The sequence below is a fragment of the Thamnophis elegans genome, chromosome 8, assembly GCF_009769535.1.
Source record: "Thamnophis elegans isolate rThaEle1 chromosome 8, rThaEle1.pri, whole genome shotgun sequence".
NCBI lineage: Eukaryota > Metazoa > Chordata > Lepidosauria > Squamata > Colubridae > Thamnophis > Thamnophis elegans.
In genome coordinates, this window is record NC_045548.1 from 56,830,572 (window position 1) to 56,846,558 (window position 15,987).

General features: G+C 35.7%; 1 protein-coding gene across 7 annotated transcripts in view; it reads right to left on the bottom strand.

The window, feature by feature from the left end:
- Positions 1 to 1,567: 1,567 nt before the first annotated feature.
- UBR5 (ubiquitin protein ligase E3 component n-recognin 5) overlaps positions 1,568 to 15,987 on the bottom strand; it is an 85,560-nt gene continuing 71,140 nt past the window's right edge. For all 7 annotated transcript variants that reach the window (XM_032223481.1, XM_032223479.1, XM_032223476.1 and 4 more), the window contains 12 exons: positions 13,390 to 13,633; positions 11,482 to 11,596; positions 11,008 to 11,152; positions 9,799 to 9,929; positions 8,914 to 8,974; positions 7,711 to 7,886; positions 7,431 to 7,515; positions 6,673 to 6,828; positions 6,375 to 6,488; positions 5,547 to 5,691; positions 4,981 to 5,066; positions 1,568 to 4,074 (listed from right to left, as the gene is read on the bottom strand). In XM_032223481.1, the coding sequence (XP_032079372.1) occupies positions 3,862 to 4,074; positions 4,981 to 5,066; positions 5,547 to 5,691; positions 6,375 to 6,488; positions 6,673 to 6,828; positions 7,431 to 7,515; positions 7,711 to 7,886; positions 8,914 to 8,974; positions 9,799 to 9,929; positions 11,008 to 11,152; positions 11,482 to 11,596; positions 13,390 to 13,633 (1,671 nt within the window). In that variant the 3' untranslated portion in view covers positions 1,568 to 3,861. The remainder of the gene's footprint in view (positions 4,075 to 4,980; positions 5,067 to 5,546; positions 5,692 to 6,374; positions 6,489 to 6,672; positions 6,829 to 7,430; positions 7,516 to 7,710; positions 7,887 to 8,913; positions 8,975 to 9,798; positions 9,930 to 11,007; positions 11,153 to 11,481; positions 11,597 to 13,389; positions 13,634 to 15,987) is intronic.

The following is a 15,987-nucleotide window of genomic DNA, read 5'->3' on the forward strand; positions in this document are numbered from 1 at the left end:
AACAACAATTTTGTTGGATGTGTCCATAAAGTTAACCAGAAGTCAAATTTGATTTGAAAGAAACTTAATTCAACATTTGTGTCAGATGTTGTATGAACATCTCCGAGGTTACAATACTGACCCTAATATTTTTTCAGCTTTTTTTTTACAAATATCTAAACAGAGTAAATAGATTTTGTCAGAAATTTAAGTATTGTAAGAAATTTTTAATTGAAGGTAGCTACATTTTAGGATATGCAGCGAGTGTCTTACAATATTAAAATATTTCTCAGCTACCAACAGGTACAAAAAAAGTTAAAACATTAAGCCTTCAATGTACAACTTGCATCTCCCAAATCCATTTTATCATCTTTATCTCCTCTGCCTCTGAGTAGATATTCTGTATGATTTTTATTAATCTTGCCTTTCAAGGCAGCTTGCATAATTATCTCCATTTTAACCCAATTAAAATCATCCCGTAAGAGTGGTTGAGTTGAGCAAGAGTAACTCTCCCAGCTATTCAGTAAATTTCCATAAGGGATTTAAGCCTAGATGTCTCCAATCTTAGTCTGAAGAGCTTCAATCTCTACATCATACTGAATGAGAGCCCAGACATAGGCAAATCTTCAAACAACATCCTGGCATACTTAAGAGAAGAGAAAAAAAAAGCTTTCCCTATTATCCAGAAGAGAAGACAGTTCTGTAAAGCAGTTGCAGCCTTACAGACAAAAAAACTTTTCTTATTGTAATGAAACATAGCATGCAAAAAACTGTAACTGTAAAAAGTATGTCTCCTATTGCTACAATTAAGTCCTTTCAGGGGCTTAAATACCTCATTTTGCTTGTCAGTTTACTTATAAAGCATAACAAAATTTAGGATATAGTGTCTAAAGGATTACCCACAAACTAGCTTGATGGCTAGATCTTCAGCTGCTTCCATCTTCTGAATTTTTAACTAGAACAAGTGGCAACACTCATGCTGTCTCTGACAAATAGTATTATTGGCATGTATGCCAAGTTAAACATATAGTGCTAACAACCAGATTAAATAAGATTTTTAATTGTTTATAAATCTTCATATGCTTCGCTATTTTATATTTTATCTGTTTCTTGCAAAACTAAAAAGCTGGCCTGATCAATAGACAATGGTGCTAATTAACAGATGTACAGAATAACCTTGCTTTGTCTCAAATTAACATTAGTCCAAAAGGCTAAATTGTGGGCAACATAAAGTAAGAAATTCTGAAGGTACCATAATTTGTTGGGGCACATATCATTTCTTATTTGGGTTGATTTCATAGTTAGTGACTATCCAATTACCAAAATATCATACATCTTGTTACAGAACTGAGGTTCCATGGATCAAGAAAGTCCCAGAGGACTTTAGAGGGTTACCATAACAACTCAATTGCCATGATTTCAAGCCCATTCAGCTCGGTAACTTCTGAGGGAAAAAAGTAACCAAAATCCAGCTTTTAAAAGAATATGATTATCAAAAGTTAGGTAAAATTCAAGACACTATTGGAAAACTTTCCTATGATTTTTCTTGCCATATATTTAAAAGAAACTAATTTAAGCCACACAGTAATGCGGTGTACAATTTTAATAAGCATTTCTTATTAAAAGCTTGATAATGTTCAAATATACAGAGAAAAGCTATTTATATAGCTACATACACATTTTGAGTCAATGACTACAACATCAATCATTCTAGCTTTCCCCTTGGCATTAGAGTAACAACAAAGTATTGTTTGTGTACATGTGTGTGTACACACACACGCGCGCGCTACTGTATAGGCCTTATAAATTTTTGTAATGTATTTTGCTGTGACTGTTGTATAACAATTGTGTTATATACAGAGCTATACATATAACAGGGATATACTAGATATACACAGGTTATATATAACAATATTTTACAATATACACAGCCTTTCCTAAAAGGGCTTCGGAGAATATTAACTTTATTATGCCTCAACTCTTCTGAGAGGTAGGTAGCATTTTTTTAAATTACAGAATGCAAGAGGCTCAGACATTATGAAACTTGCTATAAGCCAAGTAGCAAATTCAAAAACAGAACCTGAATTCTACACCAAACATGAAAAACTCCATCCTTATCCTTAAAAGGGCTGTCATTCAGAAAGAATGATTTCATCAAAATGTGCAAGGGGAATAAATGAAGCACCTGCTATTTAATTTTTTAAAAAACTGAGTAAGCCTGGCACAGTCAGCTTTTAAGAGAACAGTCTTCAGTCTTTATTTAAAAGAGGTTACAGTTAGGATTTACACTGCTAGAGTGCCTGCCAAAACAATAGATACTTTACAGAAGCAGGATGCTATTTTCAAGCTAAGGCAGAAAGAGGCGTGAAAGTTGTTGGCATAGAGAAAGAGAAGAGGTGGTCCATTTTGGCAGAAATTCAGGCAAGTTTTAATGATGTGCAATTCCCCCTACCCCCTGCCAAAACCCCACAGAAAAAAAGAGTTAACGAATTATAAGGAATTCCTGACTATGAGATGGTAAGCATAAAATTAAAAAAGAATCTTCCTCTTTCCTACAATATGTTAGTGTTTAACTAAGTAGGATCTTAATATACTGAAATGTTATGCACTAAAATGCTTTAATAAAAATAGCATTTTGTATGTGCACCACATTGCATTTGGCAAACATTTTTGTGCTGAGTAAGCGATATATGATGAAAAGATTATATACTTTGTTGGATCAGGCAATCTTTAACTTTTCTGCTAACTGTAAAATGCAGACTGAACTGATTCTATTTTAACTGAAGAGGAAGAGTAGTTTTATTCACTTACAAATAACTTAATAGATAACTGTGGTGTGCAGTAGCAACTAAAATATACAGTTCACATAAATAAAAACTATTTTTTTTCAGTATGACTGTAATTTATTAAAAACTGTAACAAGATACTTAAAAAAGGCTAGATACAAAAGTAGTTAAGCTGCTCACGAACATTAAATTTTTTTTTCCAAAATGTACCTTCAAATAATCATGATCTTATAAACATTTTACAGTTACCAGGTAGTGCCCAGGCTGAAAATTTAACCAGCTTGAGACACAGCAGAACAAGTGTCTGGATTTGAGCTGGAGGTATAAGCCTCCTAACTGACTGCTCAAAGAAAGAGGGATACAAAATGTTGATTGTAAACGATTAAATACTGTGCATTGGCTTCCTTCTTACGTACAAAAAGAATCTCACTAAGGTTATACAGACTACATGCAAAACATTAATGGTGGTATTTATTGTGCCAGAGTCCAGTGCAAGCAGACAAAATTGCAATGGCAGTGGTTTTTGTAAGCAAACGTGAATGATTTCAACTCTTAGCTCTAACTGGCAAGAACTTTTTACAAGTTCAATATACATGATGCACAACTGCAGCCAACCACAAACTTAAACACCATTTTTCTTTTCTTTTTTTTTTAAAAAAAGTTAAAATAAACCACAGGACATACTTCATCTTTTATTTTGAAATTTCCTATTCCCTCTATACAAGCACCTTTGCTGAAACACTTTCCAGAAAGGCAGCAGTGAATTATTATTTTTTTAAGAACATTTGACATATTTCTACCCCTTTTGCAAAAAGTTAAATCACAGTGTAATTTATATTGTTCTGCTGTCATCTTTGGCTGGATTTGGCCAAGACGTTAATGACTAGCAAATGATCACAATCTAACATCGCCAGTGCTTCTTCAGCCCTTGGGTTACCAACTTTGTTTGGGAATGTTGCATTTTATCTTTGCAGTACCAGCAGCAGGAGGGGGCATGACAGCATTAACTTTCATAAACTTTTATGGACAAATGGAAACTCTACAAAAAATCTAGCTAGTAATAATTATACAGCAATACACACTTTTTTTTAATAGTCTACACAAAACCAAAATTTTTGGTCTTAATGGCGAGTAGTAACTTCTGTTTAAGAATCTGTTTAGAAGAATAAAGTGGAACATAAAGGCGTGATATACATGTGTTTGCTGTAGGAAGGTGTTGATCATCTGGTGGTCTTATTGTGATGGATGGCATAGGCTGAAATCCTTCTTCACTAGCAGGTAATGAGGGGCTAGATGTCCAAAAGTAGACCTAAGATCCGTTAAAAAAAACATGTTAAAATAAATAAATTCATACTCAATTTTGATATTAATCATTCCATATCATGTAACAAATATATATGGATAGTATCTTGCAAACAACACATATTTTTATATTAACATTTTTTCATCTATCTCACTTTTTGTTAATATTTCTGTCCTAACCCCAAGAGGTGTATAAAGTGACATTAAAATGAACACCTACCAATTTCTTAACATATTTAATTTTAACAAAGATTTATGTAAAATCTCTTGTCTTATAAACCTTTTACTGGTAAACATTCAAGTAATGCAGGTAATATTCCGGTGAAAACGCCACAGATGGACTGAATGTCCTTTTCTACCTGTTGTACTTTTTAATATTGATTAGAGGTTTGCATAATTTAAGTTAAATATATTTAACTGGAACTATAGGAACTATACAGTCTTAGGAATGAGACACATCATTTCATTAATGCTCCTTAGAATCTCTTAATATTACTTTTGATTTCCACAAATAAGGGAATTTGTAGAATGCATAACATTCTAGCAAATTTATTGCTACACTGTACTATTATTTTTTGTGAGCAACTAATCTAATCTCTAGAGACCTGGCCTAGAAAGTATTTCCTAGGACTAGATATATGTCATTTACATTTTTTCACTTTCCATGGAAAATTCCATATCATATCTCAAATAGCTATTCAAAATCCCTCACTTTCAAAAGTTTGCAATGTTATCTCAGGATTTCATATTAAAGAAATTCTAAACCCGAAGTATATGGGATATAAGTCAACATGAGAAAAAAACTGGATAATAATATGTAAGTGAGAATAATATTTTTTTAACTTTTCGAAGCATTAAAGGAATTTAACAATTACTCAAAAGGTATGCTCCAAGGAAAAGAAATAATACTTACTAAATCTTGCCTTTCAGTCATACTCATCTTCTCTACTATGGACCAAAACCATCGTTTAAACTGCAGAAGTTTCTCAGCATTTTCTCCTATTCAAAATGAAATGAAAGAATATCAAAATCATGTATTAAATGCTACCGAAATAGTATGATTCAACAGAACTACTCTTTAGTTGGTCAGTAATACAATGTTCATTATAAATTATATTTTGCATTAAGCAAGTGATCTCAAATTTTCAAAAATTCCAAAAATTGTATCTAAAAGAAATAATTATCATTTTTTATTTGTGAAGAGGTTCCCCAGTGGGCACAGGATAATTACAATCCAGAAGTACTAGTATGTATGGATTACACACAACTGTTTCCATCCACCAGAAGAATGGGCACAAGTGACTGAACATATTCCCACTAGATCCCTTTCACATCTTCTCTAGAGGAATGGAATAGGCCAGCTTATACAACATTGGATAACCCTATATCACTTGTAAAACATTTTATTTTTTAATCAATATGCAAAGAAGCTGATCAGAATTTTATTATGGTGCAACTTATAATCAAAATATATTATACCTGACTCATCATTGAAAGAAGTAAAGCTGATTAGCATCTGAACATTAACTTCACCACATCCATTGACTAGAAGCCTGAAATCTTCTGCTGTCAAGTCTTCTAATGAATTCTTTGGGAGTACATCCAATAGACCCTTCCTCATTGCCTGAAAAAGCCACCCGAAACAGAATTTTAGCTCTCAATTGTACACTCCTGGGTTACAATGCAATTCAAGATTCCTTGCTGTGATACACAAGTTCTTGTCACAAACTGCAGCAACACCTTCCCAGAGTAATCCTTTGCTTCACGTCATCCAGACCCAGAGATAAAGTAGAGAGGGGTGTGTGTGATGTCCTCTGCATATTTACCTGAAGTTAACTATTTTATGTTCTGGAATCAAGGGACCAGCTGGAATTGTCCTCAGCCTCAAGAGAGCTACTCTGGGAAACTGGGCTCACAGAGAAGCAGAATATTATTTACAACAAGTTTTGGTTCAGCTATCAAGGCCAATCCAAATTTAACTGAGAATAAGGACAATTTTTTTCCAGAAACAGAATAGCAGAAAAATTAAGAATCAAATGGGAAATTGGCAGATTTGTTCACCTTTATTCATAATGGATCAGGAGGAAGAACAGTATTTACTATGCTAATACTAAATTTCATACAGATATACTGCTGATACTAAGAGAAGTATTTCTGCGACAGATTTTCTGGATGTTTTATGAAATGTGATATTTCATAGATGGCTTAAAAGTTTGTATCTATCCATTCAACAATATTTCTTTACAGATTACAGAACAATACTAAGAAAAAGTGCATCAAATTCCAAGAAGATTTCACATCACTTACATGTAGAGGTTGTTCTGCAACTACTAACATTCTATGTTCTGCATATTTACGGACATATTCATACACATTTTGAGGAGTGACTGGTATATTTACACCATTGGAAATAAGTTCAACCTAGAAAAATAATGCAACACAGAATTATTTTTAAAATATTATTAAAGGCTTTGTAACCATCACTTATTCACAACTCATCTTAGTCTTGCTTACATTTGTCACTAAAATTACTGAAGTATCTATTGATGTTAACATTAAGAGAGATGCTGAGGAAGTAACATTAACCACAGTAGTTTGGGCCTACCTGTCCTCCACCTTCCTCTTTGCACAGGTCTATCGCAAAAGCTAAGTCCATTGCTGCAAAAACTGCATCAGCATCTGTGCTTTGGGAAGCGAGGATAAGTTGCCGTAAACTCTCATACATAACCGGATCAAAAAAGGCAAAATCATGCCAGTTAACCTGAAAGTAAAAAGTAATCATCAAACATTTACTCATGTTCCATTGTACAGGTAAGCTTATCGTTGGAACTTTTGCAAGATTTTACAACTATTATTCTCATATCTATTTTAAGAACAACATTTCTATTACCTGATCAAAAAGTTAAATAAATCACAATATAAGCACAAAAGGTGGAGTATATGGGCATAGATTAGTTCTCAAACTGATTGTTACATCTAATTTGGGCTTATGACCAACTGACCTTGTGATCTCCAGCAGGCTAAAATTGGAATTCTACTTTGTTTTAAAAATAATGGCTTATTTTAGTTGTTTGATGACATTTCTACTTAGAAGATTATGAATGAAAGATTTAGGAGACAAACTATAACGATCTACCAAAAAAATCACTTGATATCTTATATGTAATTCTGCATTATACCCAGAATGGAAGTTTTTGAAATATTATTACCTTTATCCAGAAAAGTATCTGATAGTAAGGAAGGGAACAAACATTTTAAACAGAAGGATGGATGTCATGGGAGCAATGCCTTACATTTTTAGCTGAAGACAAATTTCATCACATAATGCAGCAGCCCTATACTAAATCACTAAGAGATGCTTACCTTTCTGCCAAGAAGAACTTTTATTACATGTCGATTTAATGTAATTGGACATAGTTCATTTTGCAGCAAGCACAACCCTAGAATTCTGAAAATCAGTAGAAAGCAGTTAATATTTTAACAGAAAACTGCTAACAATATCAAAATAGAAGTATTAAGAAACAAGAGTCATTATTTTCAAATTTTGGTTGAAAATCCCAATCTTATTACACTTACTGTCATATATACATTTCAAATTGTTTTTCTCTCTGAAAGCAATTCACTCATCTAGAGGATATTTTACCTGCCAATATTTCTGAAGCAATTCAGTCTGGCTTCTGTATTTTTGCCTGGCCTCGGTGTATAAAAACCTCGTTTTCCAGGTTGATAAAACAGTGGTGCATTATCATCACCATCATCTGTATCATCTAATTCCATGTCCACAACGCTACGACTAGAACCATGTCGTTTTCTATTTTCCTTTTTAAAAGAAACACACAATAGAAATAAAAACTGACTTCTTTAGTACTGAACTGTATATTCAAAATATGCCATTCAAAAAGGTGATTTAAACAAATGCTAATCTAATAATATACCGGTACATCTATGTAGTTATCTAGCAGTTTCTAAATATGGACTCTGCTTTAGTTTTGTTCGTGTCATCTCTTCAAGCAAATAAAAACTAAAAGGAATAGTCTAATTTCTTTCTAATAACTAGTTTTCGGATATGCAAAAAAAAAAAGGTTTAGGCTTGTATGCTCTCATCAATTCAACATAAGGAAAGAACAAATGAACAATAATTTGTAAAGAGGTAGCATGCAAAATACTGTGAAATGAAACTAAGAAGAAAAGTGTTGTCTGAATGAGTTCACTATGTATTCAATCCAGATACAATTTTTTCATCTTAACAGGGAAAACAGCTAATCTTATGCCACCTGTTTCCCAGGTATAAGACTAAGTAAATGAAACCATTGCTGGGCATAGAAACTTGTTACAGATACTCCTCATTTAATACCATGAATGGGACAAGAAACTTGATCATTAAGCAGCGACTAAGTGAAATGTCAATTGCGCTTATAATTTTATTTCAGTTTTCCTTTGTTTTATAGATCTACAAAGGTTGTAAATGTCACTGATCATAAAGTTACTTTTTCATCACTGCCCAAAATGTGAATGGTCCCTAAATGAGGCAATCACTAAATGAGGACTAGCTGTATGATCAATTTCCATGACAAAATTGAGGCTGTAAGTATTGCAAGAGCAAGTTGTGATAATATGCTGCATGTAGTCTCTCTTGTTCAGAACACTAACTGCCGTGGCTTCATCGAATTTGAGAGATTCTTTTATAGTGGTTATTTAATTTGTTGACTCTGGGAATACATATGATTTCTGGTCTCATGAATGTGAATTAAAAAATCTTCTTGGTAAATGAATTTCTCTATTTTAGGTATTTGAGACATCTTTAAACAGTAAATTAATAAAGGCATTGTCTACAGATGTTTCTTACTTGTACTTTATCAGAAGAATCCAACAAGCCAAGGTCTAGAATGCTGTCAGCTCCATTTTCCCTTTGAAAAGAATAAAAATCAACTACATTGAGCCAATATAATGTTTACAGATAGAGGAAAGCAAAGCAGCAATCAGCAGAAACTGCACTATTCATATACTTATCATACCTACAAGCGTTCTCCATTTCTTGCAGAAATTTCAAAGACCCTCTTTGGAATCTCTAAACATAGCTACAACACAAACTAGTAGACACAGATGCTAGGGGGAAGGCAAGAGGACAATAAAACAGATTGTGAACAAATGTTGCCCTTTCTGCACTTGTGCTACACACTGCACCCAAGTACATAACAAGAAGAGTTTGTGTCACAATGTCACAATATAGCAATAGCAATAGCAGTAGACTTATATACCGCTTCATAGGCCTTTCAGGCCTCTCTAAGCGGTTTACAGAGAGTCAGCATATTGCCCCCAACAATCTGGGTCCTCATTTTACCCACCTCGGAAGGATGGAAGGCTGAGTCAACCCTGAGCCGGTGAGATTTGAACCGCTGAACTGCTGATCTAGCAGTAGCCTGCAGTGCTGCATTTAACCACTGCACCACCTTGGCTCTTATTATATATTTCATCATTTTTGCATGCTGTGGTTGCGCCTTATGATAGAAAAAAAGAGACCCTTCCACTATCAAAAAGATCCAAAATTTTGTGTAATAGTAGATGATGTGTCCAAAATTTGGGATGAATTTTCAGCCATTTGTTTATAAATATGGAGGAGGTAAGCTTTATAAATATGGAGGAGGTAACCTTGGCTTAAGGAACTTTTAGCTAATTGTTACCATAGTTGAAATTCATGTGCATATTTTAATTCTCATGAATATTAAATTACCTCCCATGTGCAATGATGAGCTCCATAGCCTCATCCACTCTTGCTCGAAGGGAATCTTCACTTGCTAATAGCAAAAGCAGCTGCGCAGGTGACAATTCCAATAGCATGCCTGTAATCTTGCTTGCAAATGCCTGAAAAGATGTAATTTATATTTATTTTCCAATTCTTACACTTTTTCCCTCCACCTAATTATTATTCTAGTTATGCAGAAAAAAATCTGCTACCTGTCTGCTTCCCAATATGTTAAAATTATTGGTAGAGAACCACAGGATAAATGGGATGGGATTTGGCCCCAGGAAATTTCTGTTCCAGACATAGGAAGGGCAAATCCATATAGTAAAATATAATTTATTCTGAATTCAAATAATATGGAAAATGTAGAAGAATTATTTTTCTGGGGTTTATCCCAATCACAAAAAAGAACCCAATAAGCAAATTAATCTAACACATTCAGACTCAGAAAAAAATCTGTTCCAGACTTCGATTTTTTCTAGTTATCTATCAATGCTTCTATATTTAGGTTTGCTTGTTTCCAGTTTTATCTTACAGCCATCCTTCTCAACCCTTCTGATTTTTTGTGAAGCAATAATGAAAACTATTCCCTCCAGATTTCCAACTGGAGCCTTTTCCGAGGATACATGCCACAAACAGTCACAATGCTAATTAAAATCTACCAGTCTATTCTGTTCTTAGATACAGCAATATTCACAAGATCCATGCTAACCCAGAAATTTATTTTAATGGGAGGCTTTTTCAAACTTAATAGCCATTAACTTGGCATTCAGAAAAAGGGATGGCAGGTAGGTTGGTATGGGAGTGATCTTGGGTCTTGCCCAGAGGAGGCATGTTATCTACATGTTACTCATAAGATAACACAATCCTTGCATTGAATGCTGACCTAATTATTAAAAGATGAAGCTCGTCCAAACGTGGATCTTTTTTTATACATGCACAATTGTTTTATTTATATTGTCCAAGGTCTAAGATTATTTATATTATAGCTATATACATTCATTAAATAAATATATTCTACTACAGATTGTGGCATATTAAGCTGTTTTATTATAATAGTATGTTCGACACCAATTATGAAACATCCAAGGACAAACTAAGGCAAAGAATATAAAACCCTCAAATAAAACAGGTTAGAATATTTTCTAAAAAAAGAAAAAAATAATGCCCTCCCCAAGTAGAGAGGCGCAAGCTCACAGGTTGCATTGCTTGTACACGGGGATAAAGTCTTTCACCCAGGGCCTGTCGATGTGCTGGAAGAGGATCGGGGTCATCACTAGGATTTCCTTCAGATGCAGGTCGAAAAGGTCTGGTGTCAATGGACAGCTGCCTCCTGAAATCCCTTTAAAACACACACGCAAACGTTCTTTATCAGAAATTATTGTTGTTCCCCATACGACCAAGATACTGAATTGTGGGACTGTGTTAAGAAAATAATAAAAATGAGGTTTTTGTTCTGTTAAAGGAACAGGACATCAGTCTCTGCTCCACCTTTTGTTTGTACTTCAATGCAAGACAGAACCTCTTATTTATGTTTGAATCCTTGATTCTGTAAGATGTTTTAGAGAGTTATTTATACCCTGCTCTTAAGTCCTATCCTGCTCCCTATTACTAGAAATTAACATCAGAAAATTCTCTGAGCAAAATTTATATGTTAGGGGGACAACTTACCTGTCTCTGTCTCTTCGAGAACCAGTTCGCAACCCACTACTATTTCTCCTCATTTCTCTCTCCCGCTCCCTTTCTCGATCTCTCTCCCCTCTGTTCCGTAATCTCTGCATTAGACCTGAAGAGACAGTCAAGTTTGTACAGAGGTTTTCCTATAAGAATCATAACTAATACAAAGAATTATGAACTGTGAGAGGAAGAAGAATACAAAATTTAAGTTTGGAAGCTTTCTACAAAAGGTTTAAGAACTGATGCAATAACAATTTTTCATCTAATTTTACCTCCCCATTCTAAGCAACATTTTAGAAGACTTTTATCCTAGTTCAAAAAATATAATATACTGCAGGAGAATTTGTGAATCCTTCCTTGCTTCAAAGTATTATTAATTCTCAAGGCCTTTACAATATAGTTAGTCCTCAACTTATGACCACAACTGGGACCAGAATTTCTGTTGCTAAGCAAGGTAGTTGTTAAGTTAATCGTGCCCAATTTTACAACCTTTTTTGCCATGGTTGTTAACCAATCATTGCAGTTGTTAAGTATATTGTGTTTTTGTTATAGAAAGCTGACTTTTCCCATTGACTTTGTGTTTTGGAAGCTAGCTGGGAAATTCACAAATGGCAATCACACGGCACTGGGATGCTGCAATTGTTGCAACTACATGCCAGTTGCCAAGCACCCTAATTTTTATTATGTGATTGTGACGATGCTGTGACAGTTAAAATGTGAGAACTGGACATATGTCAGTCCTCACATTTTTTCCAATGCCACTCTTAACTTCAAACAATTTCTAAATGGATGGTAGACCCAAATACATGCAACTGAAATAGAATACGTATATTTCCCTACTTAACATTGTTTCTTTTTCCTTATTCTTCCTTTGGTATTTCTTCTATGCTGAATGTTATTAATAAATCTGTTAGTAACAGTGTGTGTGATGATCCAGGACATGGCACAAAGGCAACACAACCAGAGAACCAGTATGAGTCCAACTGTGCCCCCAACTGTGCCCCCAATGTCCCTTTCAACTCTCCGACCTGGAAAAAAGGTCTTCCACAAACCTGTAACTGCCTTTGGCTCAAAATACTCCAGTCCAAATGTTGTAAGCAGAAAACTTCCAACTATAAATCCAACAAGGCAAGATAAGGTAATTAATCCGATAGGGCAAGCAAGATAAGGAGTTCCAAAAGTGAAGTAGCACGGCAGTAAAACAAACCAGTTGGGAGGATGCCAGGAACTCAGATAAACAGTTAACACCAGATGAACTCAGTGTGTGCCCCTCCCATTTGCATCTCCTTTAAACTCCATCCCCAAGTGTGCCTTGTGAAGGGAATCGGGGCCCTTTTCTCCCTCATAAGCTACGCAACCCATGTTGCTCTCTTCTCTGTTCTTCCCTGTGTGCCCTAGGATGAGGAGGGGGTGGGCCTTGGTCTTCATCTGAACCCCCTCTCCCTTGTTCTACCTCTCTCCTGCTCTACCCTGACTTTGCCCTTCCCCAGTTTCCTCCACAGCCAACAGAGTCACTCTCCTGCTCTCTGTCAGTTGTTCATCTTCCCCCTCGGATTCAGACTGCGATGGGGGCATAACAGAGGGGTGCCCCTTTTATTTCAAAACAATATGCGTGAAATATGGGGAAATTCTGTCAATTCCTTCCTATTAACCCTATTTAGTAACTTTCTTCTATAACTGATTAGGCAGAAAACTGCATTCTATTCTACAAGTAAGATTTTGTTTTTGTGTGCACATAGGGCAATTTGTATCAAGTGTGCGGAACAATATTACTACACAATTTAGACTCTTACTTTTGACCATTAAAACATCTTACTAGACTACAGCATAACCTTTTTCCATCACTTTGGCAAATGCATACATGTTAAATAACATATAAATCATATTCTTTGAGATACCTACTTGTATGTGTCCCCTTGTTGGCATTTTGAATACAATCCAGATTTGGCAGTTTCTCATTTGACAAAAAGGCTTGTGCAATAGCAGTATAAAAGCTTCGTGCCACACCGCTGCCTTCTCCTGGTTCATCCTTAAATGTAACCTTTACCCTATGGACAGCCATTGGAGTGGTAGCACATCTTCGACCAAAGTGATTGTTGAGCTGCCTCATTGTTTGCTGAATCAGAAGGTCTCTATCCCGATCAACCTAGCAGACATATCAGAATAAGAGTTTAAACCTCTGAAGAAAAAGGAAGAACAAACACTAGTTTCATATGACTACACTCCCTCTCAAAGTCTGCCCAATAACATCTCTCAGAGCACCATTTCACCAATTATTCAGAAAGTTGTTATGACTGTAATAAGAATGATCAGCTGTCCATGAGCTCTTTCAGTAAAAGAATCACAGGAATATGAGTTAGAAGATCACTACGGTGATATCAGATTCAAAATGATAATAAAACTGTATCATTAGTACTGTTTCAGTATTTTTCTTTAACATAAAAAGTCATGTAGTGTAATAATAAATATCATGTCAGGAAATTATATTTTAAAATATTAGAAATCAGTGCTATTAAGGATGAACAACAAATTTCCTTAGCTTAGGATCTCCCAAGGTACCATTTAGCAAAATCAATGAAGGAAATATAATAAAAACTCCATTTTGAAATACCCCAAATCCATCTAACTTTTCCTCAACTGAGACTGTCACATATTGATTCAATTATTCTGAGTTACTATGTACATGTAGTTGGAACTTTTTGGTTTGCTTGATCCTTCCAAAGTCTATAGCTGAGAATCAATTTTATATATATTGATGGTCTCTTGTGACGAGCCGATGGACAGAGAATGGAAGCAGTTAGCTTCCTCCCATAATTGGGGCATACCAGGGGTTGTGACACTAAGTGTGTGTGTGTGTGTGTGTGTGTGTGTGTGTGTGTAGATTTTCACGGGTGTAGATATGCTGGTCTTGTTGTATTCGGGTCTTTTCCCATGTAAGATTGAGATTGTCTTGGCAATGTTTCAGTGAGGTCTCACTCACCATCTTCAGGCTGGGTTTTGGGCTTAAAGTGTGATCGGAGCTGTCGTCTTTCTATAAATGGTGGGGGGTATGGAGTACTGGCTTTGTTTCAGTAAGTGGAGTGATTGTGGTTGTATCATGATTGGTAGATTGGTGTTGATTGGTGCTGGCTGTGTGTACATTGTTGTTTCGTGTTGTAACGGCCTGGATGGTGGGTGGGGCTCATTTGTTGACTAGGGCTTGTGTGTGTGTGTGTGTGTGTGTGTTTGTGTGTGTGTGTGTGTGTGTGTGTGTAGATTTTCACGGGTGTAGATATGCTGGTCTTGTTGTATTCGGGTCTTTTCCCATGTAAGATTGAGATTGTCTTGGCAATGTTTCAGTGAGGTCTCACTCACCATCTTCAGGCTGGGTTTTGGGCTTAAAGTGTGATCGGAGCTGTCGTCTTTCTATAAATGGTGGGGGGTATGGAGTACTGGCTTTGTTTCAGTAAGTGGAGTGATTGTGGTTGTATCATGATTGGTAGATTGGTGTTGATTGGTGCTGGCTGTGTGTACATTGTTGTTTCGTGTTGTAACGGCCTGGATGGTGGGTGGGGCTCATTTGTTGACTAGGGCTTGTGTGTGTGTGTGTGTGTGTGTTTGTGTGTGTGTGTGTGTGTGTGTGTAGATTTTCACGGGTGTAGATATGCTGGTCTTGTTGTATTCGGGTCTTTTCCCATGTAAGATTGAGATTGTCTTGGCAATGTTTCAGTGAGGTCTCACTCACCATCTTCAGGCTGGGTTTTGGGCTTAAAGTGTGATCGGAGCTGTCGTCTTTCTATAAATGGTGGGGGGTATGGAGTACTGGCTTTGTTTCAGTAAGTGGAGTGATTGTGGTTGTATCATGATTGGTAGATTGGTGTTGATTGGTGCTGGCTGTGTGTACATTGTTGTTTCGTGTTGTAACGGCCTGGATGGTGGGTGGGGCTGGATGGTGGGTGTACACACACACACATATATATTATCCTGCCTTTATTATTTTTTACTAATTACTGAATGCAGCAAATATATCCAACACACTTTCCTCCTATTTTTCCCACAACAACAATCCTTTGAGGTGAATTGGGCTGAGAGAGAGAGTGACTAATCCAAGGACATCCATCAGGCTTTCATGGCTAAGGGAAGGACTAGAGCTCATAGTCTCCCACTTTCCAGCCTGGTGCCTTAACTGGCTCTCTATTCTCAGATCTGAAATCTGGAAGTAGCATAGAACAAAGTGGCTCGGCTACTATAGGGAATATTATACATGAACCACATTACACCAATTTTATCTAAACTATTCTGGTTTCCAATAGAATACAGGTCCATTACAAGGTGTTAGCAATGATATTTAAAGCTCTAAATAAGTTGGGGTTTTGATATTCAAGACAGCAATTATCTATATATATACCGTATTTTTCAGAGTATAAGACGCATCTAGGTTTTGAAGAAGCAATTTTTTAAAAAAAAAAGTTTTTGCACTCTGAAGATCTCCCCAAAATGACCCGTTTTTTGCAAAAAAAG